At 53.5% G+C, this 24,418-nt stretch overlaps 1 protein-coding gene across 1 annotated transcript in view; it reads right to left on the reverse strand.

Moving 5' to 3' along the window:
• The window catches only part of LOC147229115 (uncharacterized), a 42,974-nt gene that overhangs the window by 7,286 nt on the left and 11,270 nt on the right, over positions 1–24,418 (reverse strand). The window contains exons 2-57 of the mRNA XM_086157625.1: positions 21,660–21,827; positions 21,484–21,575; positions 20,055–20,176; positions 19,806–19,968; positions 18,946–19,068; positions 17,419–17,538; positions 17,219–17,341; positions 17,095–17,142; positions 16,480–16,521; positions 16,319–16,381; positions 16,159–16,233; positions 15,533–15,616; positions 14,790–14,846; positions 14,639–14,692; positions 14,144–14,197; positions 14,009–14,062; positions 13,867–13,920; positions 13,735–13,788; positions 13,612–13,656; positions 12,522–12,575; positions 10,901–10,945; positions 10,774–10,827; positions 10,647–10,691; positions 10,517–10,570; positions 10,345–10,389; positions 9,538–9,591; positions 8,940–8,984; positions 8,668–8,829; positions 8,531–8,584; positions 7,999–8,052; positions 7,837–7,881; positions 6,245–6,298; positions 6,113–6,157; positions 5,974–6,027; positions 4,754–4,807; positions 4,589–4,642; positions 4,398–4,505; positions 4,236–4,325; positions 4,102–4,155; positions 3,729–3,836; positions 3,511–3,618; positions 3,387–3,440; positions 3,241–3,294; positions 2,758–2,865; positions 2,614–2,667; positions 2,478–2,531; positions 2,300–2,353; positions 2,159–2,212; positions 1,965–2,072; positions 1,792–1,845; positions 1,167–1,220; positions 1,022–1,075; positions 794–847; positions 607–714; positions 379–432; positions 199–252 (exon numbers count right to left, since the gene is read on the reverse strand). Coding sequence (XP_086013751.1) covers positions 199–252; positions 379–432; positions 607–714; positions 794–847; positions 1,022–1,075; positions 1,167–1,220; positions 1,792–1,845; positions 1,965–2,072; positions 2,159–2,212; positions 2,300–2,353; positions 2,478–2,531; positions 2,614–2,667; positions 2,758–2,865; positions 3,241–3,294; positions 3,387–3,440; positions 3,511–3,618; positions 3,729–3,836; positions 4,102–4,155; positions 4,236–4,325; positions 4,398–4,505; positions 4,589–4,642; positions 4,754–4,807; positions 5,974–6,027; positions 6,113–6,157; positions 6,245–6,298; positions 7,837–7,881; positions 7,999–8,052; positions 8,531–8,584; positions 8,668–8,829; positions 8,940–8,984; positions 9,538–9,591; positions 10,345–10,389; positions 10,517–10,570; positions 10,647–10,691; positions 10,774–10,827; positions 10,901–10,945; positions 12,522–12,575; positions 13,612–13,656; positions 13,735–13,788; positions 13,867–13,920; positions 14,009–14,062; positions 14,144–14,197; positions 14,639–14,692; positions 14,790–14,846; positions 15,533–15,616; positions 16,159–16,233; positions 16,319–16,381; positions 16,480–16,521; positions 17,095–17,142; positions 17,219–17,341; positions 17,419–17,538; positions 18,946–19,068; positions 19,806–19,968; positions 20,055–20,176; positions 21,484–21,575; positions 21,660–21,827 — 4,007 coding nt within the window. The remainder of the gene's footprint in view (positions 1–198; positions 253–378; positions 433–606; positions 715–793; positions 848–1,021; positions 1,076–1,166; positions 1,221–1,791; positions 1,846–1,964; positions 2,073–2,158; positions 2,213–2,299; positions 2,354–2,477; positions 2,532–2,613; positions 2,668–2,757; positions 2,866–3,240; positions 3,295–3,386; positions 3,441–3,510; positions 3,619–3,728; positions 3,837–4,101; positions 4,156–4,235; positions 4,326–4,397; positions 4,506–4,588; positions 4,643–4,753; positions 4,808–5,973; positions 6,028–6,112; positions 6,158–6,244; positions 6,299–7,836; positions 7,882–7,998; positions 8,053–8,530; positions 8,585–8,667; positions 8,830–8,939; positions 8,985–9,537; positions 9,592–10,344; positions 10,390–10,516; positions 10,571–10,646; positions 10,692–10,773; positions 10,828–10,900; positions 10,946–12,521; positions 12,576–13,611; positions 13,657–13,734; positions 13,789–13,866; positions 13,921–14,008; positions 14,063–14,143; positions 14,198–14,638; positions 14,693–14,789; positions 14,847–15,532; positions 15,617–16,158; positions 16,234–16,318; positions 16,382–16,479; positions 16,522–17,094; positions 17,143–17,218; positions 17,342–17,418; positions 17,539–18,945; positions 19,069–19,805; positions 19,969–20,054; positions 20,177–21,483; positions 21,576–21,659; positions 21,828–24,418) is intronic.

Consider the following 24,418-nt stretch of genomic DNA (forward strand, 5'->3'; position numbering starts at 1 on the left):
CACACACACACACACACACACACACACACACGGAACCAGCCAGGCCTTCAGGGGACAACTGGTGGTTCAGTTTGTTTCCCAGAGATAAGTTCAGACTGGAGGAGCCGGGGATCGAGCCGCCAACCTCGCCAACCACCAGCTGAGACACTGATGTGAGCACAAACTTTTCGGATTTAGGATTCAGAACTCTGAACGCACCTTGTCTCCTTTTTTCCCAGGGTCTCCTTTCAGTCCAGGTAATCCCGGTGGACCCTGAGGGGATGAGAATTGCGACTTTTGAACTGGTCCCGAGTATTTGTTGCCAAAAACTGATTAAAAAGGATCCTTGTGCTGGACTTTGTCTAGTTCTAACTTTGACTTGAGAAGGTGCCTTCTCACCATTGGACCAGGTGGTCCTGACGCGCCGGGCGGTCCATTTAAACCTTGCTCGCCCTGAAAGACAGACGCGAGCAGGGATTACTCCTCAAGCTTGACGCTTGTAGGAGGCAGTTTCAGTGCTTTCAGACTTTCAGACCAAGCGGTGAGGAGCCGATTACTTGGTCACTTCATGAATGCTATCCATGCTCAGCGGGATATTGATCAACCTGATCTTCTCCTCAGACTTACTGCAGGTCCAGGGATGCCTCTCAGGCCCTGGAGACCAGACTTCCCGGGGTGCCCCTGGGCCCCCACTGGCCCCGTCTTCCCGATGGGACCCTCCAATCCGGGAGCGCCCTGAGATGCAAACAATGACCTTGAGATGTTGCAGACGTTCGGGTGTCTTCTTCTAGCCGACGGTTGTTCGGTGGCCCACCTTCGCTCCTTTGAGACCTGCCTTTCCTTCCGTCCCCGGTTTCCCCAAATGGCCCTGAACAACAACATTTTGACACTGTTAGCCGCGGCTGTCGCATCTGCACAAAGAAGATATGCAGCACCTTCAAATCCCATCTGCATTTAACTTGACAAAAAGCAGCTTCTGCTGACACTTTCCAACCCACAGCAAAATCCCTGAACCTCAGCGGTCGTAAGAAAACATGCAAACCCTTCGTCCAGGCGCTCCAGAGGGTCCTGGTTCACCCGGTGCCCCTGGTGGTCCCTGGAGGAAACAAGGACAACGATCACCTGGACGTAATCTTGAGCGAATGGATGGATGTTCAATGCGTGTGATGTGAAATCTACTTGCTCACAGATTTGCCAGGGTCCCCCGTGTCTCCTTTGGACCCCGACAGACCATCCAAGCCCTGGTGCAGAGGAGAAACGGCGGACTGAGCAAAGTCTACCAAATGATGCTTTAAATTCCTGCAACCAGACGGCGCACCAGCCCCTTCTAACCTTTTCCACGACACTGAGAGAGATAATAACACCCGCACCATGTGGCAGGGCTGGGCCATAAACCACAAATGTAATGAACCTCGAACCGACGCAATGTCGCTAATGTAATTAGCTGGGCGGTTTCCTTAAAGAACGCGGTTCCATTGTAAGCCGGCATTCATCGGAGTCCACCGAGTCCAATAAACCGCCTCAGCCGGCGGCCCCTGAACACTACGGAGACGATGAAGAATTACAATTGCGGAAAATCAGAATCAATAATCCGTCACCGAATGTAATTGAGCGACTTGCTTGAAATAACGGCGGTATCGACACGGAGGCATTCGCCTCGGCTCTCTTCACTTTCTATGGATGACTGGACTCTTCAAGATGAGCGGTGAAACTCTGGACTTTGCTGCAGAAGTTTGCTGCAGAAGTTTGCTGTCAGCTCCTGTTTAGACTTTTTCCTTTCCGGCACCGAGCGAAAGAAGAAGATACACTCACGTTGGGTCCGGCCTCCCCTTGCTGTCCGATGTCCCCGGTGAGACCGATGGGACCCTGAAGTCAGAGAGACAAGGTGAGCTCATCCATATCGGATTCTTCTGAATGATGTGCAGAAGTAGGACACTTTCAGATGATAGTAAAGCCCTGGTGAATGAGTCCGGAAGGGTTCTCACAGCGTTGCCTTTGGCCCCATCCTCTCCTGTGAGGCCCCGAGCTCCAGGAGGTCCTGCTGCACCTGGAAGACCCGTGTCTCCTTTCTCCCCCTGGTCACCCTTGTCTCCCTGAAGGTCGGAGGTGAGACGGCTAATGAGATATGGATTGCCCGAGACGCTGTTGATCGGGACCAAATAAAAGCAAAGAAACTCACCATCCTCCCTGCGAAGCCGACGGGTCCGGGGTCGCCCGCCTCACCGTCCTCCCCCTGAAGGGTGGGTTTTTTTTTAAGTCAGTTCTGCGCAAAGGGACATTGGAGAACATGTTCACAGACGTCCTGAAAATTGTTCCTTACCTTCTCGCCGACGACACCCGGCTGCCCGATCATCCCCGGTCGCCCTGCCGGCCCCTGGGCAGCACAGAGAGGAGCGTCAAACCAGAATTCGAGGCTTCAACACAGCCAAGGCACGAAGGCACAGCTGGATGTTCTGAATGAACTTGTGGAATGTCCTACCCGGGAGTCTGGAACATACCTGTCCACCTATAGGCCCCTGAGCACCAGTTGGCCCAAGTTGTCCCGGTGGACCCTAAAACCAGGAGCGAAGAGGACACTTGTAGGGATTTGAGGGAGTAAAGGGAAGGAAGTGACGGAGACGGAGGAGAGCTCACCATTAGTCCTACATGTCCACTCTCACCCTTTTCCCCGGGCAGGCCGGGCATACCCTACGGAGAGAGAACGCACAGTGAGAACGAGGACCTTCACCTCCATCTTCAGCTCTACGAAGAGTCCAGGCGGCGCGTTGAACTCGTCACCTGTAAACCTATCGGCCCTTTGGAGCCCTTGAAGCCTCGGAGTCCCTCGTCTCCTTTCGGACCATACATGCCCTGCTGGCCCCGGGGTCCCACTGGCCCGTCCACACCCTGCGACGGACAAGGGGCCACTCATGACACTTTGAAATAAACCACACAAGAAGGAAACCTTTCGATGTCATTTATGATCCAGCAGGAGTTCCTTCTGGCCAGAGAGGATGTTCTGACTGGAGGACTGTTCAGAGACGGTTTTGTGTTTTGACTACAACTGGCCCAGAACATCAGGTTCTCCCTTTTAACCCATGTTGTTCCACAGAAGGTCAGTGCGACCGTCACCGTGAGTCTGGACTCGTCTTAAGACGACCAAGGAGAACGGGAAGGTCTGCATTGGCCGTGTCAAACCTCAAAGTGTCGCTGAGAGATCATATTAACTGGAGACAAACTGAGACAAAACTGGAGACAAACTGAGAAGGATGGAGGACTCACAGGAGATCCTGGTTGACCAACCGGCCCCTGGGTGCCGGTGGGGCCTGGAGGGCCCTGTGGAGACAGACGGATTCAAACATCATCAGAACTCTTCTGAATCTGGAGTTAATGGACAACCTCTTGATGCTCTTCAGCTCGGCACTCACAGCTTCTCCCTTGTCTCCTTTGCTGCCTTTCTGCCCGGGTCCTCCTTGTTCCCCCTGCAGGCAGAGGCGCACAATCAGCACACAATGTCGCATCGCCTCTCGCTCACGGACGCACAAAGAGCACCTTGTCGCCGTCGTCCCCAGCGGGCCCCGTGGGGCCCGTGGCCCCGAGCATGCCTACGGGTCCTTGATCGCCATCCTGGCCTGCAGGTCCAATCGGGCCCTTCTCTCCCTGGGAGACAAAGGTGTTCAACGTCACGAGGCGAACTCACAAAACTAGGCGGAGAGCAGGTAGAAGAAGGAACGCCGCGAATCGACGAAGAGTGAAGGTATCGTTATTACAGGCTCGCCCTTCTCCCCCATTGGTCCCGGTCCACCGATGGGCCCCGCCCGTCCAGGCTGTCCAATGGCGCCGGCCGATCCCGGAGGCCCCCGCTCACCTGTCGGCCCCTGCAAACCAAATAGTTTTACTGCACAGTAAAGATGAAAGATGGGCGAATAAAACATGTGGAGGGCCTACACATGCCCGGGAGCGGTTTGATTTTAAAATGGCAGCCAATTAAAATGTCATTTTTAAGGCGTGTGCTGGGGCCGATCGCTGGGCTTCGACTGGATGGGCTGTAAAACGCTGCCATCACCGCACAGCTGCGGAAATATGCTAGCGCTTGACAAACAACAAACACATCATGAACATGAACCTGGAAGGGGAACTCACGCTAGCTCCAGCAAGTCCACTGGGTCCTGCTCCTCCTTTCAGACCGGGGGGGCCCTGCAGAGACAGAAGGGGTACAGTCTTAGGGAGTCCTGAATCCTCTGCTGGCGAGGGTTGTGTGCTCCCGTATCTGCTACCATAACTCCCGGGGCTCCTCTGCTGCCTCGGAATCCTTTCAGGCCCGGAGGTCCGTTCTTCCCAGATGTCCCGGGTAAACCCGGATCGCCCTGAAGGGGAAAACAGTGATGTAAGCCACCACTTGCACACAACAGGAACACGAATGAACTTGGAGACCCCACCTTGCCACCTTCTTTCCCCGCTGTTCCAGGCAAGCCGTGCTCTCCAGGAACCCCCGGCGCCCCCGGGTGCCCTCGGTCCCCTGTCGGGCCGGGCTCGCCAGATTTACCCTACAAGACACCCGAGCAATTTGGTCAAATAACTGATCAAGCATTAAGTCCAGGGGCGACTTTGCAAAGCTCCGTTCTCTCACCTGTGGCCCCACGACCCCCGAGGGTCCCGGAGGTCCGGTCTTCCCTTGGAATCCCTGCGGGAAGAAGAACCGTGACATCTTCTTCACACTGACGCCAAACAAATCCACACATTTTGTGCCTCATCAATCCAAAATGTATTGATTGTTTTTTTTTTCCCCGCTCACCGGCTCCCCTCTCTGACCGGGGTGGCCCGGAAGTCCATCCTTCCCCGCAGGACCCTGAAGGAAGCACACAAACACACCGGTAACTTAACCTGCTGCTCCATTCACGTATTTGGATGTGAGAATACTTCTGGGACAACGGGAAAATAGGACCTTTTCCTTCTCTAGGGGAGAGTGAATTGCTGGATACCTCTACTTGAGGTGTGCATGAAGGTGTGAATAGTTGTATGCTCAGTCATCCAGCGGCCCAGAGGGAACCCTGCCTCACACCAGGTAACAATCCATGAACCACGAATGAAGCGATGGACACCATGTTTAACCCCTCAGAAGCGTCCCATGGAGTCAGTGTTGACTGCGCTGAATGTCCAAGGCGTTGGAGCGGTTTGGTTTTCCCAATCAAAGCAGAGTGAAATGGCCATATTTGTCCATAAGTATTCATAACTAAGCCCCGTCCGTTCATAGAACCAGACGTTTCCGCTGATCTGCCCGTTCGTGCTTTTCCATTCTGAGCTTCCATCAACCGTTCCTCAGGCCGGACCCAAAATCCTCTGAACATGAGCTTGGGATTCTCTGTGATTTGTCACGAGTCTTTTGGGGCTTTTTCCGTGACGTGATGTTTTTGCATCCGGAAGCGTCGAAGCGCTAACCGCTGCGCCACATCGATAACGAACGTGACAAACCAGGACAGAACAGCCCATAATATCTCGATTTTATTTGTTTCCAGCCCCGTCCCATCCTATTGGTAAGGCAGTCAAAGTCGCCGCATCTGTATGCGCCAAGCGTCTCCTGCCGCCGCGCTCGCCATTCCTTCATCACTGAAGCTGGAAACCGAAAACATCGCAGATCACAGCGGGGCGAAACACAACCTTTGATCTCGGCGCCGCCGCGACACAATGTCTGCTAAATCTCAGCGCCGCCGCATAAAAACAACCCCCAATAATTCGTTTTCCTGCCCTGACTTCCGGAGATCAGATAAGGGGGCCGTCGTCCTCTGCGAAAACAGGAAATCTGATTCTCCAGGACAAACTGCGGCGGTACCTTTCAGATGACTCCCTTTGTTGCACCCCTTGCTCCTGATTGGTTCCTGTGCGCGGCCGCGGCGCCTTGCATCCGCCTCACCAGCTGATGAACGCTGATGCTATGAGATGCCTCGCCCGGCGACTCGGAGTGCACGGACAGTATTTTATACCTGCGCTAGTTGGAATCACTGCTTCCTCACTCACGGTGGAGCCTTTAGGTCCTGGTTCTCCGCTGCGCCCGTGTGGTCCTTGAGGTCCCTGGCAAATCAGCGGATAGAAATGATCGACCGGCACGTCACGCATGTATGAGTATGTGACTATTCACGCCAACACGGGTCCTTACCCGCTCCCCTGGAGACCCCGGAGGTCCGTCGTGTCCCGAGGCGCCCTGTGGACGTCCAGCAGAAGAAGGCGACATGTCAGCGGCACGTTTGATTGGCTGCTGATGGCTCAAAAAGAGGGGGAACGGCCTGACCTTTTCTCCGGGTTTCCCCGTCGGCCCCTTGGCCCCCCTGGCGCCTCGCGCTCCCTGCAGGGGAGGAAAGGCGTGAGGTCGGAGAAGGTGGGACCAGGACTGTGGAGCTCAGGCGGCAGCCTGGGCTCAGCAAGGCTCAGATTTTCCAGATTCTTTATTAGTGCTTGTTCTAAGTTTATTCTGGACTTTACTTTCATCTACAATAAGTTATAACAGAAGGACTTCCATGAAAACACTTTTTCAGAACACTCGTCCAAAAATTCTCTTTCCACCGAAGCAACTGTTCAGATGTGGAGATACGAGTCGGAGGCAAAATGAAATCACAGGTTCATTCATTCATTCATTCCTTCATTCCAGCTGTCCTGTAATGTGGAGCTGGAAGCTCCCGATGAACCTCCTGCATGTGTTTGGTCTGCGTGAGGAACCCCGAGGAACCCCACGCAGACACCTGGAGAACATGGAGGCTCCGCACAGAGGCCTCCCGTCCAAATCCAACCAGGAACCTTCTGGCTGCGAGGCAACAAGCGCCTCTCTGAACCAGTGGACCTTCAGCTCTGCTGAAGACAACCTGACGCTGACGTCAGGAGGCAGATGTTGCACAGCGACCGTGCACGAGAAGAGAAGTCCTCCTGCTAACACACTGCTTTCAGACATCGTGAGCACAGAAGAGGAGAACGCTGGGAGCTCCGTGCACGTTCGGGCACGAGTGACTTCAGGACGCTTCCCTCCAAAGCCAAAGGAGAACATGGCAGAAGACATCTGGCACTCTAGAGACACTACCAGCTCATCTGGACCATAAAGACGCAGCGAGAGGCTTCACTTCAGCTCCTCTCCTCCATCAGGCAGCTTCTTCCAGGAGTCTCCAAAGCCAAACATCTCCCTCCATCGAACCCTCTCCTCTCACACCATCTAACATCCTGTCCTCCATCCATGAACCTCCTCTCAGGTCTTCCTCCAGACCTCCTCCAACCTCAGCATCCTTCTCCCCAGATCTTCTCCATCCCTGCGTCCAAACCATGTCAGTGTGACTTTATCTCCAGAACATCTTCTCCTCATCGTCTCGTACCAGACACCGAGGCTGCTCATCCTCTCCACCTTCACCTTTCCTTCCACACTCTTCATCACCCCTGAGAAGCTTCTCCACCCATCCCGACCTTCTCGCTCGCATTTCTCCCCTTCCAGTCGTCCACGTCGCTCCCATTCACACCTGCCTTCTGACCTCCATCGCTCTCTGCAAGTTCAACAAATCCTGACAAAAAAGGTCATCTTCTCCAACTCCTAAATGATCCACCAGTCAAAACTAAACATACATATTTCATTTCAAATGTGACAAACATCTCACAGGAGATGGAGCTCCACTCAGAGAACCCTTGTCATTTGAGATGTGTCACAACACATCTGACCATGGAAGCAGGTCGGTTCACGTTATATTTGGAGATAAACATGAAACACATGAGGACACTCACTCACACACACACACACACACACACACACACACACACACACACACACACACATACAAAATACATATATATACAGGAGGACATTAGAAGTAGCCTCCAATGACGGAGTGTGTTGTGATGTGGACTCACGTTGGGGCCCCTCTGGCCGGCGCTGCCCGGCTGCCCCGACGGCCCCTGGGTGAGGAGACACGGAGAAGGACGTCAGAAGAAGGAGACGGAGCTCCAAACAACCAAATAACAAAAAATAAAACAACATTCAAATAACAAGAAGAACAAACAAATTGCACTCACTTTCTTCCCTTTCTCGCCCGGAGCTCCCAGCGAGCCGGGGAATCCATCGGAGCCCTGGAGACCAGACGGACAGTCACCGATCAGGAGGTATCTAAAGCCTCTATCGATTTATTGATCTGCATTTCTGTCCCTCCTTCTTGGATTAACTTCCAGGGGTCGACGCTTCCATCTACAAGCGTGGAAACCTTTTGGCTAACCCCGCTAACCGTATTTTCTCTGCGCCAAACCTTACAAACTTTGATGATTCCATCAAATAATCCGCCATCGGGTTATAATCCGTTTACAGATTTGCGAAGCCACTTCTCCCGGATCCCAAATATCTCTGTGACAATCGAACGATGGGCGCTAGCCTTACGTTAGCGGTTGTGCTCATTGCCGCGTTAGTTTTTCAGCGGAACTCATTTGCCAGGAGAGGAGAAAGGATCCGCCAGGATGTCCGAGAAGGACGGCGGTCCGGGCGCCATCTGGTTGCGGAGGGTTTTTGGCAGAAAGCAGCCTTTTCCCTGTGTTTCTGTCGTGGTTTCAGCTTTACCTTCGGTCCCTGCCGTCCTGGATATCCCGGCAGGCCCGGTACTCCCAGTTTACCCTGGAGGACACAGTGAGAGGCTTCATTCACACCGGCCGTTACGCCTGCACTTGAGCGCTTGTTTGCGCCGAGCCGAATTGTACCTTCTCTCCGGAGATGCCGGAGGAGCCAGGTTCCCCCTGAGGACCCATCTGGCCTTTGGGTCCCTCTGGGCCGTCCTCTCCTCGGCCACCCGTGGCCCCGTTGTCCCCGAGGTCCCCTTTGGCGCCCATCTCCCCCTTTGCCCCCGGAAAACCGTCCTCTCCCTGCAGAACATCGGGATTAGCGGAGGAGGTAGCGGAGGAGGCGGTGAGGTTGAGGACGGCGAGCGAGCGTTTGGTACGAGACCAGATCGTGAAGGTGACGCCTCTCTCACCTTCTCCCCTTTGCTGCCCTTCAGTCCCCTGATTCCATCCGCACCCTGCCAGGCAAAACCAGTGACTTGAGAGCCGGAAAATCGAATCGACATTACGACTGACTATCGACAAGACGGTATCGTAATAAAAGGCTAACTGGCGTTGACGGGAAACCAAACGGCTGCCAGTGGAGACGTCAAACATCTGCATGGCATGAACAACAACATCTGCTCCGTTACGTCGCCACAATAGTTTTGGGAAGAAGGAACAGGTGTGCTCGGCCGTTAATCCGCCTAACGAATCCCAGCCGCAGAACCGAGGGAACGTCCTCTTCCGTTTCAGAGGTTTCGGACTCCGGTCTCATGACCTGGAGTTTTACCCCGGCCTCGCGACTTGGACAAATCACGATGTGCATGTCAGGGTGAGTTCTTACAGACCTACTACAACTACGACTACCACCACTACCAGTAACACTTTGAGACTTGTGACTTGCAGAGGTCATGTAGCCTATCATTTTACGGGTGGGAAGCCGAGGCATCTCCTCCCCTGGTTGTAGGTCAGTGTGAAGGAGCAGTCTGGTGGAAACAAGGCTGAGCAAGAACATGTGACATGTCCTACCTTAACCCCCCGTTGGCCCGGGTATCCGACAGGCCCCTGCACTCCTGTGGGACCCTAGAAATGGATGCGTGCGTTTAATAGGCTTAAGTTCAGGTAACCCAAGAAAACAACCTCACCCGCTTCACTTTCAAGTCGGTCGGACCGGTTGTACGGCGCCATCGACCCGCCCGCTCACACCGCCGCCTCAGGAGAACACTTAGCAACACGGTGGCGCCGACGCTCCTTCTTTTTACGACGTGCCCGACTCGATCAATGTCATGTTTGTTGTAGTTAATGCCTGCTCGGATCCGCACCCTGCGAGGATCGGCGCGTTGCCCGAGGCTACCTATGGACGTGCACGGAGGGGCGGGGAGCCTCCGGTGCAGAGCCCTGCATCGTGTTAAAGCTGCCGCTTGAAGGAATTCTGTTCGGACTCGTATCGTCAACACCAAAGTGCATTTGTATGCGTGGATGGTCAGAGTTGTCAGATCCATGTGTCGGATGTGCCGTGTCAGACAAAGACTGGAAAATTAGATCAGATCAATTAGAGGCTGCGGGCGTTACATCAGCGGCGACCGGCGGTAAACGTGACGGAACAAAACAAACATGGAGATGAAGAGGGCGGCGTTGGTGTGAAGATGACTTCGGGAAGCGGAACCCGCAGAGATGATTTTAATTACTGTCGAGAACACTTGGGTGTCCGTTTTCTAAAGCGGCGAGATTCACGCTGCCTTTGTTTAAGATGCAACAAAATCTCTGTCTTCTTCATAAACCAGCCCGCCGACTGCTACCCCGACATAAATCCTCTGTCAACAGACGCCGACTTACCGGCATTCCTTTCTCGCCCGGAGTGCCTTCCCTCCCTGGGTGACCCTGTTGACGAGAGGACCGGATCACTCGGGCGGTCGGCGTGCAGCCGAGATGCTCGGTGTTGGGATGAAGGCGACGGGAACGCTTCCCGTCACCGGACGCTCGAAAGCGCAAACATGCGCGTGCTTACCGGGGGGCCGTCGTTTCCAGGTAATCCCTGCATCCCTTTCTTTCCTTGCGGCCCCTGCAAACAAACATCAGCGGGTCGGTGCGGCCCGCCGAAGCTCACCGTGCACACCTTCACCCGGCGGGTCGCTTACCTTCTCCCCCGGCAGCCCGACTAACCCCTGAGGACCCGGGAAGCCCTGCCGAGGAGAAGGAACGCCAACGTCACCGTCCGAGTCAAAGCTAACCGGACCGTGCGCGTCGCTCGGCCGCGGCTCGTACCTGGATTCCAGGGTTGCCTCGCTGTCCAGGTGCGCCGATGTCTCCCGGGACCCCCTGCGACAAACCGAAGGTTATTAGATGGGAACTGAATTGTCGTCAAAGCGTTCCAAGCGCCAACTAAACTCACTATGTTTCCTTTGGATCCCTGAACGCCATCAATCCCTCGAATGCCCTGCGAGGAGAATCAAGAGGACAGTTATTGCGACCGCGCTCACAACCGCCACGGGAACACCAACGGGATAATAGAGCCGCCTCGTCTCCATTTGGGGGTTTGGGATGGAGTACCTTCTGCTCGGTCTAAGCGATCTCAGGCAAAACTGTCCTCAGTTCTACTACCTCAGTGGTGGAACAAACTTCCAGAAGCAACAAGACCAGCATCATCTCTCTCAACCTTCAAGAAACAGGTAAATACTTTTCTCTTTCAGGACTTTTTACTGCGCTGATGCCCCAGATCAGGTTAGGCACCAAGTTAGGCTATGCAGTGTGTGTGTGTGTGTGTGTGTGTGTTTGTGTATGTCTTTGTCAAAAAAAAAAAACCCACTAACCCAGTCTTACTGTTCTGTATATTTCCTGTGCATCTTGTGTTTGCAAGTGTTATTTGCAGTCCTTATGTCCTCTATTGTAAGTCGCTTTGGATAAAAGCGTCTGCCAAATGCAATGTAATGTAATGTAATGTAATGTAATGGAGGTACGGAAAAGGAACAGCTTTTAATGCCAACAGGCTGCTTTCATGACTGTCTGAAATTGAATCTTACAACAAAACAACTTTGGGAAGCCACAAGGAGATGTTTCCATCTCTTTATGACTAACACGGGGATTATTCTTTGACTCTCTCATGGGCTGTTTAGAACTCCTTCAGATGATGGAATGAGACCTTTCAAAGTCTTTTATTTCCTCTTTTAATGTCCATAAATGGCAGGCTGACAACAAATCCACTCGGCGCAGATTCAGCAGATCCCCGTGGATCTCCCTCCAGCGGGGAGCTGCCGGCGGGCCCAGAAAGCCCCTGCTCTGGGCTTCAGTTCGCACGCAAGACCCTTAGAAATATAACATCAACTGCCATTAGCGCCTCCCTTAAATGTTTTGAGCTGAAGAATAGGACGGGATAATTGTTCGGTCACGATGATGATTAAACCGATTTGATGCCGAGCCTCGGCCTCGTGGGCCGGATCTCCGAAAACAGCACATTTCCGTGAGTAAGCTCACTTTCCAAGGGCTTTTAAGGCCCTCGATAAATAACTGTGATGTCATTCCAGCACATTTCGTTGCTAGGAGACGCTCGAAAGATGGCAAGTGTCTCTTCTCTATGCGAACAACAAATTCATGCGTCTGAATTCAAACTGAATTCGGCACCCGACCGGGAACCTTCTCGCCCTAATCGTTTCTCCCATTTCTTACATGTGAAACTCATATTTCTAATAAAGGTTCACTCCCAAACTTTCCCTGGGAGCGCAAAGAGGGCGAGGGCGCTTCCTCGTCTGTCATCCCATCACATCGAGCGCCGAGCTGTGTTTCTACCAGGTTATGCAAACCAGGAGGGGGACGCGTGTGTTTGGACGCGCCACGCCGAATGATGGCAGCCAGTCACGTTTCCTCACCGCCGTTCGCTTTTAACTTACTTAACACTCGTGCTCACACTCAAAATATGATGATGAGGCAAAAAAATCAATAGATTCAGACATCATATCAACTCTGTGTGTGTGTGTGTGTGTGTGTGTGTGTGTGTGCGTGTGTGTGTGTGCACTCACAGGCTGTCCCAGGGGTCCAGGTCGACCTCTGGGTCCATTAAGACCTCTGGAACCCTGGAAGATAAACATCACAGAGAAACGGGATCAAATCCATTGTCACGACACCAAGGCGTTTTTTGGAAATGTAGTTCTCTGGAAGTGCCTTTTTGTTTCAAGACTTTTATTCCGGCATTTTTAATGTTAAACTTGCAGAAAAACACTGATGACTTGGTGAGAGTGAGCAGCCATGGCTTCACCAGGTGAACATCTAGAAACCGTGAATCAGAAAGATACCAGCAGGAACGCTGGGTTTCGCTTGTTGGACTTGGAACAGCACGTCAACATTTACAACTAGCCTGAAAGCCGGTCATCACCTTGGTGACCGGTCACCACGGTGATCACCAGGGTTCACCATGGTGGTCCGGTCGCCACCATGGCTCACCGCCGTGGCCCCCGGCCACCACCCACCCCGGCCTTGTGCATCAACCGTGTTCCCCCAGCGTGGGCTGACGGGCCACCGCTTGGGACGACATTCAGGCGAAGAACTTCATTTGGGTTTTCGGTTTTGGACGAAAACCGCGCCGCGCGCTCTGGACCCCGGGGTGCAGCGAGACGGGGACGATGAGTTCCCTTCGCGGCGACGGGAAAGGAAAAGATTGAATGAAATCTGTATCTGCTTGGAGAATCACGGCCCCGATGGGCACGCCGTCTTTAACGGACGTTAAATCCAAATTTCACTCGCCGTATCCCGCAAACACTGGTCTTTTTGCAACGTGAAAACAAGGGGTCGGGAGGTATGCCTTTCTGATGCAGTTACCACGGCAACCTCTCAAGCCTCCCAGTCGGCTCAGATGAGATGAACCAAGGCTTCTCTGATGTTGGAATTCTTTTTCTCTGATGTCGGACCTCTGTGTAAATCTTATATCTGCTCCACCTTTGATCATCGTCTGGACAAGCGCTTCGGTCGGACATGGCTCCGGGACGCGGCGGAGGTCCGGCCTCTGGCGCCACCGCTCTCACTTTGAATGACAATCGTGGCACCTTCGTCGCCCCTCAAAAGTCCTGATAGGCTTGAACAAGAAGAGGAATTGGTGTGTTTGAAAACACTCACAGCGTCACCCGGCTGTCCTCTTGGTCCGGAGGGTCCCTCAGAGCCCTGTGCAGAAGATCCGGATCAAACAAAGCTCACCATGCGCAGAACACCGGCACAGATGTTGAAGCCACATCTTCTCACCTTTTCTCCAGGCTCTCCTGCAGGGCCTGCAGGTCCTGGCTTCCCCCTCTCCCCCTGGGAGAGCACAAGGATAGCGGTTACGCCCCGAGCGGCGGCTTGCTAGGACAGACCCCAACAAGCCCGCCGACTTACTTTGTGTCCTTTGTTTCCGGGGAGACCCGGCAAGCCGTCGAACCCTCGATCGCCCTGGGAAGACAAGGACACGGCTCACGGTGTAAAACCGGCCAGTGGGACGTCGCTGATCGGCGTGGCCTCGACGGAGGTCGTTCCTCACCTTTGCTCCGGTCTCGCCGATTTCACCGCGTCCCCCGTCCGCACCCCCTCGACCCTGAGAGGAAGCACAGAAAAGTTCAGTATGTCCTCTGGCGGGAGGCTCTTCTGCTGGAGGAACTTCACTCCGGAGACGCACCCTCTTCCCGGGCCGTCCACTCTGACCTGGGATGCCTGGCGGTCCTGGAGGCCCCTGAGGAGCCGGAGAACATCCTTATCATTCCATGAAACTGCACATGAAAGGATTCCTTCCAAAATAATTGGCAAATGATGAACCGATTCATATAAATGTATAAACACTGTGTATAAAATAGGACGTATTAAATCAAACTAATGTCAGACAGCTTGAGCGGAAAGTGGCGAACAGGTGCTCCCTGGTGGTTGGCGGCCATCTTGAACCGAGCGTTCCCGGTTCGATGGCCGAGCTCCTCCTCGCCCGTGAAAGTGTCGCTAGACAAGATACGGAACCCCCGGCTGCTCCCGGGTGCTCAGGGTTCGTCCATGACGGTTCAACGCAGGTGACACATTATGCTGATGATACTGTGATATGTAGAACTTTTTCTGTACCAGATGTTGTGACACAACACTGACTTATTTCTTTGCGAGCATCTGAACACATCATTACACAACTTACCGTTGGACCCATTTCCCCATTGCTTCCCTTCAACCCCCCGGGTCCTGGCGCACCCTGGGGGAAAACAAACAGCAGAGGCCGACGGTCAACGCAAATCGAGGCGTTGATGGGTTTGAGGCCGACGGATACGCGGATCACTGAGGCGCCTCACCAGTGGCCCCGGTCGGCCCCTCAGGCCCAGCGGCCCCGGAGGTCCCTTCATGGCCAACTGTGAGGGGATTAAGGAACAGTCATCCTTACAGTGACACTCACACACACTTGTAGTTCTACATAATTAAACACCAACTCAAGCGACTGCATTCCCCCAGCAGGCAATTTTAAAAATATATGGGGCGAAGCACACGTACTAACACGGACTTTGAGGAAACACGCTGGGTAAAATGAAGGCCCTTAATTTATGCTCTTTGTGCTTTGCGGCGTCTCTGCTCAGTACACTTTGTACTTTGTTAGAATGCTATATTTGCACTCCTGTATTTGTTTTTCTGTATAGTATTGGTCCACCCGGGGACAAAAGGATAAAAAATTAGCTTTAGCTAAATCTGAGACGAGGCATCTCCTGCCCGTACGTGGGATTCATGACTTTGAATCCGAAAAATAAACCGAACAAGTGAAATGTACTGGAGAGAAATAGCACAGGCGGCACAAACCACAAGTGGGTACTTTAGGCTGAAATGTGATGTTGGTCTCGGTGAAAGTGGTACCTGCGTTTCTTTCACAACCCAAGGGTTTCTTTACACCCTGGCCTTTGGTTAGAAACAGATAATCTCATCTGCACGGTCCGGTTCTTACCCTGGAAGGTGAAACTACCTCCATCCACAACCCCTGTACCCTTCTTTTCTCCAGGAGGACACTATGTACCCTCAGCACAGGACAAGTTCCCCAGAGGTTCTGTACCTTGGTCTGCTGCAGGATGGCCTGGGCCTGGGCTTCCTGCGCCGACACAACCGCACCTGTCTTGGGATCTCCACCCGACTGGAACTGCACACACACACACACACACACAATCCCTTTCAGAGCCATGATCCGACTTCTTGTCCCCGACACAACAATTTGACCTTGGTGATGGTTGAGGAACACCAACAGGTCCACATCCGGTGAGTCGTTAGCGGCAAATCTTAAGACCATTTTTCTGCATGGCCTGCAGAAAAAGGCTGAACGGTACGGGATTCGACACGGACGCGATCAACGGATCCACAAACTGAGAAACCGGTTACATTAAAAATAAGGATCCTTGAGCTTCTGCTGGGAGGAGAAGGAGTGGCTTTGACCTTTTGTGAGGTTTTAAAGACTTGCCCCTCCTGCTGGCCGGGCTGCGATAACTCAAATCTAAAGGAAGGGGCCTGAGTGCAGACCTCAACAGGCCCCCGGACGCCCAGCCCTCCTGCCCCTCCTCACTTAAACATCTCGCGCCCCTGGGGGCGACTGGGGGCTCGCCGGGGTTAATGGGACCACAGAACCGTCATAACAATGTCACTGCAAGCTTGCGAGGCCTCCGGCAACTCAGAGGAGTCTTCAGGTACCGGTATGATCATGATGTTCCCTGGGGGGCCGGGGATCCCGTCGGCTCCGCTGAGACCCGGCTGCCCCGGGGGGCCCTGGCAGGGGGCAGAAGGGGAAACTGATAAAAATGCACCGACGCATGGAGGACGCCATCACTTGGGAAGCAAAGGGAGTCCTGACCGGTTCTCCAGGGTCTCCTCGAGGTCCCACGGTTCCTGTGACTCCAGGAGGCCCCGACTCTCCCTGCACACACACACACACACACACACACACACACACAGCGTCGTGACCAGAGTGAACCTGGGTGTCTACCTGAAGATCACGTGCCGTCAAACACCAACCTCCGGTCCTGCCGGTCCATGGGGTCCCACGATCTGCGTTCCCTGGAGAAACAAGAGATAAAGAAAAACAGGATGTCTTTACAGGGCGTGTCTGAGGGCGACCTCTCATACCGATGTCAGCTCGGCCCTGAATTACCGATCCGGGACCTGACAATCAGTGTCTGCGCTGACGGACCGGCTCCGGTCTGAAGGAGCCTGGTCTTCACCGGAGAGCCGCCCAACAAAGGGCTCGCGAAATAACAACGGCCAATGAGAGAGCGCGTCCTGCCGGCGGGTCCGCCTCGGAGCTCCGCCTCCGGCAGAACTCTGGGTTAAATCGCCGGTTTCCTCTGGGAGCAAATGTTTGTCTGGTTCTACATGATGTGCGAGCGACGGGTCGAGGATGGTTTCTGGATCCAGTCCTGCCCTGAACCACCCGGGCTGCACCATCGGCACCAGAATCAGCAAATGAATCTCAGTCAGACTTCGGCTGCAGAGCAGGTGGACGCTTCACCAACGCAAGATCTCGCAATTTGACGAATACACCAGTTTTCTGATACGTCTGCTTTCCCTTTGTACATTTTCGTCCACAGTGTGTGTGTGTGTGTGTGTGTGTGTGTGTGTGTGTGTCCTCACCGGCCCCAGGTATGCAGGCTCTCCCTTCTGTCCTTTCTCCGGTATGTTCTGCAGGCACACAGAGGAAAGCTCTGAACACGCTGGTTTCCAGAATCAGGCCCGAGCGCCGTGGGCTTGTTTTTACCCCTGAGTCGAGGGTCAGGTCTCCTTCCCGCTCCGCCGGCCCGAAGCGCTCGTCGTACTCGTCCTCGTACTCGTTGACGTGGTAGTAATCTGTCCCGTTGTCATAGTCCTCGTACTCCACGATCTGAACGGCAACAGGATATGGATTTAGGAGGACGTTTCGACGTGGCGTCGACGGCCTTCCTCCCGCCGAGGCCTCACCTCGTACTCCGTGATATTTGGGCCGGCCGTCACCGTGGAAACCGAGAAGTCATCATACAGGTCGCTGTAGTCGAACTCCTCAAACTCCTGCACCGCCTGCTTCTTGGCCGGCCTCTCCAGCTGCAGGAGCACAACACCGTTTGAACACAAATGGACGAGGGCACGTCTCCAGGTTACTGATGGGTTACTGATACTCTGATAGCTCTGATAGTTTGATAGCTCAATAGCTCTGTTGGCTCCGATGGCTCCGATAGCTCTGATAGCTCGATAGCTCCAATAGCACGATAGCTCAATAGCTCCAATAGCTGCAATAGCGCCGATAGCTCAATAGCTCCGATAGCTCTGATAGCTTAATAGCTCCGATAGCTCCGATAGCTCGATAGCTCCAATAGCTCAGATAGCTCAATAGCTCCAATAGCTCAATAGCTCTGATAGCTCAATAGCTCCGATAGCTTCGATAGCTCCGATAGCTCTGATAACTCGATAGCTCAATAGCTCCGATAGCTCTGATAGCTTAATAGCTTCGATAGCTCAACAGCTCCGATAGCTCGATAGCTCTGATAGCTTAATAGCTTCCATAGCTCAATAGCTCCGATAGCTCCGATAGCTCGATAGCTCCAATAGCTCCGATAGCTCAATAGCTCCGATAGCTCCGATAGCTCTGATAGCTCCGATAGCTCTGATAGCTCCGATAGCTCTGATAGCTCTGATAGCTTAATAGCTTCCATAGCTCAATAGCTCCGATAGCTCGATAGCTCCGATAGCTCCGATAGCTCTGATAGCTCCGATAGCTCTGATAGCTCCGATAACTCGATAGCTCCGATAGCTCCGATAGCTCCGATAGCTCGATAGCTTCGATAGCTCCGATAGCTGCGCAGCGACGGTGAGAAGTGGTTTTTGGGGGTGACGTTGGACCTGGGAGAAGGTTCTGGAGGCTCCTCCCAGGAGCTCTGAGCCCAAAGCCGGGGAATCACTCTGCCCAAACCCGAGAACAGTCGGACATTTTCAGGCTCCTGAGCAATCTTTCACTCTCCTGTCTGTCCTGAGAGAAAACATCCCATAATATGACAGGCGCCTCTCAGCCCGTCTCTCCGGGTTTTTTTCTCTCTGGGAGCTGGAGGCGCCCGTCCTCCCGTCATACCTGCCATTCCTCTATCCTGTTACAAAAGAGCGACCCGAGGGCGACCGCGCTTATTTTTCCATGTCTGGATTTATGACATTCAACACAGGAGACAACTCACACACACGCTGTATGTGTGTGTGTGTGTGTGTGTGTGTGTGTGTGTGTGTGTGTATTCCTTTACCTAGACAGCGAATGGTTTTGAATGCAAATGTCTGTATAGGATGTGTGAATGAGAGGCTGAGTGTGTCTCTTTATAAGGTGTGAATGAATGAGTGGACGCCTGTGTGTGTGTGTGTGTGTGTGTCTGCATGATGTGTAAAAGAGGGGGTGAATGTGAACGAATGCTTGAGCGTTGAACGTCTGAAACATGAAGGTGAAGGTGGCGTTCCATCCTGAGGCGTCACCTCCGGGTCCTCCAGCAGGATGTTGTCGTAGGGCAGGGTTGCGTGGCAGTCGGGGATGTAGTCCCTGCAGTAGGTCTGCGCCGCCCCGGGGTCGTCCACGATCAGCAGCTGCTGGATTTCACCCTGTCACACACACACACACACACACACGTGAATGCATTAATTGTGAGGATTTATAGACGTCCGTCTCGTTTCCCCGCCGCTCCGCCTGATCAAAGTGACCCTCCGTTGCCGCTCTGCCGTTAACCGCCTCCAGAGGTCTGGAGTCCAGGAGGAGTCCAAATCCAAATGCGGAGCAGAATCCAGAGGAGAAACAGATGGACCACCTCGCTTTCCAGGGAAGGTCAGAGGAAGATGACATCACACGCTGGAAGCGGAACCCATCAAAGGCCCACGGGGTGGAGAAGATCTGCGAGAGCGTTTTTAGCCTCCATCGAATCATTTGAAACCACACGTGGACGAGCTGAACATCTTTGTTGTCTATTTGGGCTTAAAGGGGCGTCCAGATGTAGCGGTCGGGAACGCGCGGTTCTGCTATTCTGCCACCAGATGGCGCCGCCGAGCGGCGACGCAATACGACACGTGACACGCTCTGATCGATGGTCCGACAGGCAGCAACAGGTGAGGGAAAGTTCTCAGAGCGAAGACGACGGGACGACTTCAAATAAAAGAGCGGCTTCACGTGTCACTCCGTTCAGACGGTCTTGTTTTTCGCTCAAAGACGAGAGACTTTCAAGCAGGAACGTCATCTCCGCCTCCTGCAGCTCCACCGCTCCGGGTCTGGTTAGGTAACAGCGCGTGGGACATAAATCACACACACACACACACACACACACACACACACGGGTTTGTATTCCCACCTCGAACACGTCCTCATCCAGCAGCCGCGTTCCAAACACGGTGACGCCGTCCGTGCTGACCACGGGGTCGTGACCCCGGAGCAGGTCCAGGGTGTCCGTCCTGACGCAGTCCAGGTAGAGGGTCACCGACTGACCCTCCACGCTGTAGGCCACTCGGTGCCACCTGGCAGAGGGACGAGGTTAAACCTGCTTTCCAAAGACGTCCGGGAATGTGTGTGTGTGTGTGTGTCAGGGTGGAGTGTTACCCACTTGCCGTCGGCCACGTTGACCCTTCTGAAGATGGGGTAGAGCTCCGGGGTGGGCTGGCCTCGCTGGTCTTCGTACAGGAAAACGGGCGAGCGTCCGATCTCCAGGCCCAGCTGCTGCGTGCCCTGAGGCCACCAAGACAGGAGCCGAGAGGAGGAAGGTGGTTAGATGACGGGATGGGAGAGAAGACAAGCAGAAGGTGGACACCAAACTCCAGGATAGAACATGAGAATTGAGCAGATGCCGTTTCATTTCCTTCACTGGGTTCAAACTCTCGTTCTGGCGAGAGCAGAGGCCATGAGAACGTCCGAGGAACCCAGACACACAAAGAATCCACAACGCTTCCCTTCTTCTAACAGAAGAGACGTTGGGCTCCACGACCCAACCCAACTCTCCCTGCAGAAGATGCCTTCAGGACCCCGGCGTGCCGCGAATGTTCCACCATTGACAGATAAAAGGGATGTCAAAGGCGGGACTAAAATAAAAACCAAAACATCACCGGCAGGAAGTACATTTTGAGAAATCCAGGGGAGGGTGAGGAGGTTGTGGAAACGTTCACCCTTCATCCCAAGCCATGTTCAGATGCCTCCAGACCTGGACCCCTCTTTAGTAAGGAACCCTTCTGTATCTCATCAGAACTCAAATCAGACACCTTCTGAGGTCTTAGTCTAAAGGAGGACATGGTGAGAGCATCAGATGTATGAGCAGCGTGGCTGTGGCAGCAGGGAGGCTGCAGGTCCAGGGTTCAGGTGGACCTTCATGCTGCCTGTGATACAAAACAGCGGGACCTTTGTGCTCGTAACGTGACTTTAAAACTTGGACAACAACGCGGTTATGGTGCTTTCATTATCCCTCTCCATTAGAGCTGTGGGACTGGAGTACTGTGTTATTATTGTGTCATTACAGCTATTAGCATGTAGCTGTTAGCGCCACTGCTATTAGCAATTAGATCCAAGATTCAAAGTGTTTATTGTCACGTACAGAGTAGAAACAGGTTTCACCGTACGGTGAAATTCCTACTTTGCTGTCCCCGGTGCATCGAGATACGTGCTGGTAGAAGAATGTAAACATTGTTATAAATATGATTATAGATATGAATGTGAACATTGATCATCGCAGCGCTTCATGAGCGCCCGTCCTCGTCCTCCTGTCTTGCCTCTCGGCTCCGGTCGAGGCGCTCGAACGGTTGGTTTCCGGAGACCATCTTACACAGCCTGGTCCAGACCGGGTCTGCATGGACCGGGTCTTCAGAGAACTCTTCCCTTGGACATAAGATTGGACCGGTCTGGACTGAAAGCACCGCGAGCAGTGGGCCGATCAGTGCTACTGACCTTCTACCACCAGGAACCTTCCCCGCAGAAAATAATACAAAGTTGGAAGCCATAAGTCTACTTGTTCCAGCAGTAGGTCTGAGGTGTTCTGTGGGACCTACCTGAGAGTCGTAAAGGGACAGGAGAAACACCTGGGAACCTTTTGCAGCTCTGAACGTCGTCATCACTGAGAAATTAGCAGGAAACGGCGCCTCTGGAGGAGGAAAACGCAGGTGAGACTCCGGTTAAAGGCCGCGGTTCCACAACACGGGAGCCGGCGGCGCCGCCGAGGCTTTACCGGGGAACAGCTGCCTGGTCGGGGCGCTCAGCTGGATCTTCTTGTTGATCTTGAAGGACAGATCCGTCTCCTCTCTGCCCGTCCTGCTCGTGCAGAGGCCGGACTCCAGCGACACGCCCTCCATGTCCTCCGACAGCTCCAGGACTTTCAGCACGTCGATGAGATTGGCTGCGATATAAAAAAAGAGGACCGATGGGAAACGTCTCAACTTCACCCGTTCAAACCCTCACAAAGCGATGGCGGCAGAGCTGCCCATCGAGAGTTCAGTGCGTCGCCCGAGGACGCTTCGGCGGAAATCGAACCGCCGACCTTCCGATCGGAGGGACGGCCCTGCTCTACCAGCTGAGCTCCAGGCGTCTGGAGATACGATGAGACGACTGGGAACCAGAGGCCACCGCTTCCACGGCCCCGCACAGATTTCCTCTGCCGTCAAGCTGAGGACCGTTTAGACACTGTATCATGATAGTGGTAATAAAAATAATAGTAAGTACATGGCGCTCATGCGGTGCCTCCACTGAGAGCTTCATTTTGACAGGACATTTCTTTTCCTTCTCATCTTCACTCTCCGCAGCACATTAATAAGTCCGGGATGAAAATGACAAAAGCAGCCGCCCCGATGGTGAAGATGACGAAGATGTTAATGATGCATCTATAAGCAATTATAGCAGGCTGGGTTTGTCTCAGCCTGCCATTATTGAAGAGCATTTCAGAGGAACTTTTCTTTGATGGCTCCACAAAGGGACAGGAACAAGCTGCGGTCATCCGCCGAGCGCAGAAGTGATTTCTTCCAGACGACGGACCGAGGCAAATATTTTTGGTTGATTGAAACCCGATTTAACTGTAATGACTGCCATGCGGTCGTGGGCTTCTCGCATCCATTTCCAGGGATCCCGTACCGTCTGCTCAGGACTCCGAGAACGTTCTGCCAACGCAGATGTTGCCCTTTGACCGCTTCCTTATCCTTCGGTCCCAGAGAACATCCGTCCTGGACTCCGTCGCCATCAGGATGTGAACCCCTACCTTAAGGCCGCTCCGCCGGGCAGGTTTTCGGATCCCTGAGCTTCGTCAGTCTCTCGTCCTTTCACCCGTAATCATTCCATCGGGCTCATTTCTTTGGCGTGATTCTCCCGTGTTTTGGCTGGATATCAAAACCAGAAGTTATTCAATTTGGCCGCTCCCGCCATCGCAGGAACCTTCGCTTTCTGCCAAATCTCAACGAAGGCCCTCCAGGTATACCTGGGATTACAAGTTGAGAAGAGCCGGCAGGACGTCACGGTTCTGGCGGCGAGAGTCAATAAGAGCACTCGGGTTCAGACACACCGCAGCTAATTAGCGCTGGCAAAGATCAGCTTCCTCGGTGACGAGTCAACCGTCTGTCAAGCCCTTAGTTTGGGCTGGATTGCGGCTCTCCTACGGTGAGAACATTCAGATCCATGTCTTGTTGCTGGACACGGTCCCAGTCTGTCCTCGGGTGTTCTGAAGGCAGTTTGGTCCTCCTTTGGTGTTTTCCTGCTCCTCCAGGACCAATTTAGACCATTTCAACCCCCGCAGACAGAAGCACAGGGTTCGACCGGGATCTGCTGCTCAGAGGGGTGAAAGAGCATCCTTCAGTTTCCCAGAGGGGACGAGTCATCGAAGGCTTGAGAAGATACAGACCACGCTGCAACCGGAGGCCTGGTTTCCCCGTCAGCAGCCATACGAGAAGGTACTTCGGAATTTCCTCCGAGGCGCGAGTCTTCAAAAAGCCGTCCTTCTTGATAAAACGCACAGGCGTCATGTGGTGGAAGACCGAACCATCTTTACACCACTGAGTCCTTCCAGAACAGATCTGAACAGTAAACCCTTTGAGTGATAACAGAACCCCTGAAACCCTGAACTAAAGGAGACTTCTCCCCCGGTGGAGAACTGAAACGTTTGGGGGGAAACAGGCTGCGAACCTGCCGATTCTCCACTGCAAATCTGCGAAACATCCAAGCAAACCGGCGGTGATGAAGTTTCAATGGGTTCATTCACGCTCACGTTCTATATGTAAACAGGTACGTCCGTGGAGAACGCCATCGAACATCTCTGCCCGCGCACTTCCCTCGCCGTGCTTTACGTTTCCACGCTTGTTCAGCAACACGTCCACTAGAGGGCAGAGCTGAGATCACTTCCAAGTTTTGTTTCAGACAATAACAAACATGGCGGCGGCGGCGGAGGAGGAGCTGGCGTTGATGCATATTCTTAGGAAGAGGCAGCACAGTCGAGGGCGGCGGTCTGTGCAGCCATCCGTCTTCCTGATTATACTGACACCATGTTGACTTCTTTCTTCTTTTTGCTGATCCTGCTTGATGCATACTGTGCAGTACTGACCCCAGGACTTGTACTTCTACTGCTACTAATCCATTTACTGCATCTGGCTCTGCACCTGCGAGCTCCACCACAACAAACAGGACTGGATGTGAATGCTGAGGACGGACAGGAGGCTCAGTCCAGCTCACCATTAACCTGAGATGACTTCTATTGCTCTGGTTTGTACTGAGGAACCACTCTGGAGGTAGAGAAGATCGCTTACACAAACTGGCTCTGTGGGAAAGATGACTGTCCGACCTCCCTCCAGTTCCATCAATATGGTCTTCATCGAGCCAGAAGGTTAGGGACTGACTGCGGTGAGAAGACCAACGACCGCCCTGTGGTTTCAAATATGGACTTTCTGTCAATGCCTTGCCGATGCCCAATACACGGTGTCATCAGAGCAAAACAGTGTTCCAACTGATAAA

The sequence above is a fragment of the Fistularia commersonii genome, chromosome 12, assembly GCF_037954325.1.
Source record: "Fistularia commersonii isolate RoL2024-O1a breed Wild chromosome 12, RoL_Fcom_v1.0, whole genome shotgun sequence".
NCBI lineage: Eukaryota > Metazoa > Chordata > Actinopteri > Syngnathiformes > Fistulariidae > Fistularia > Fistularia commersonii.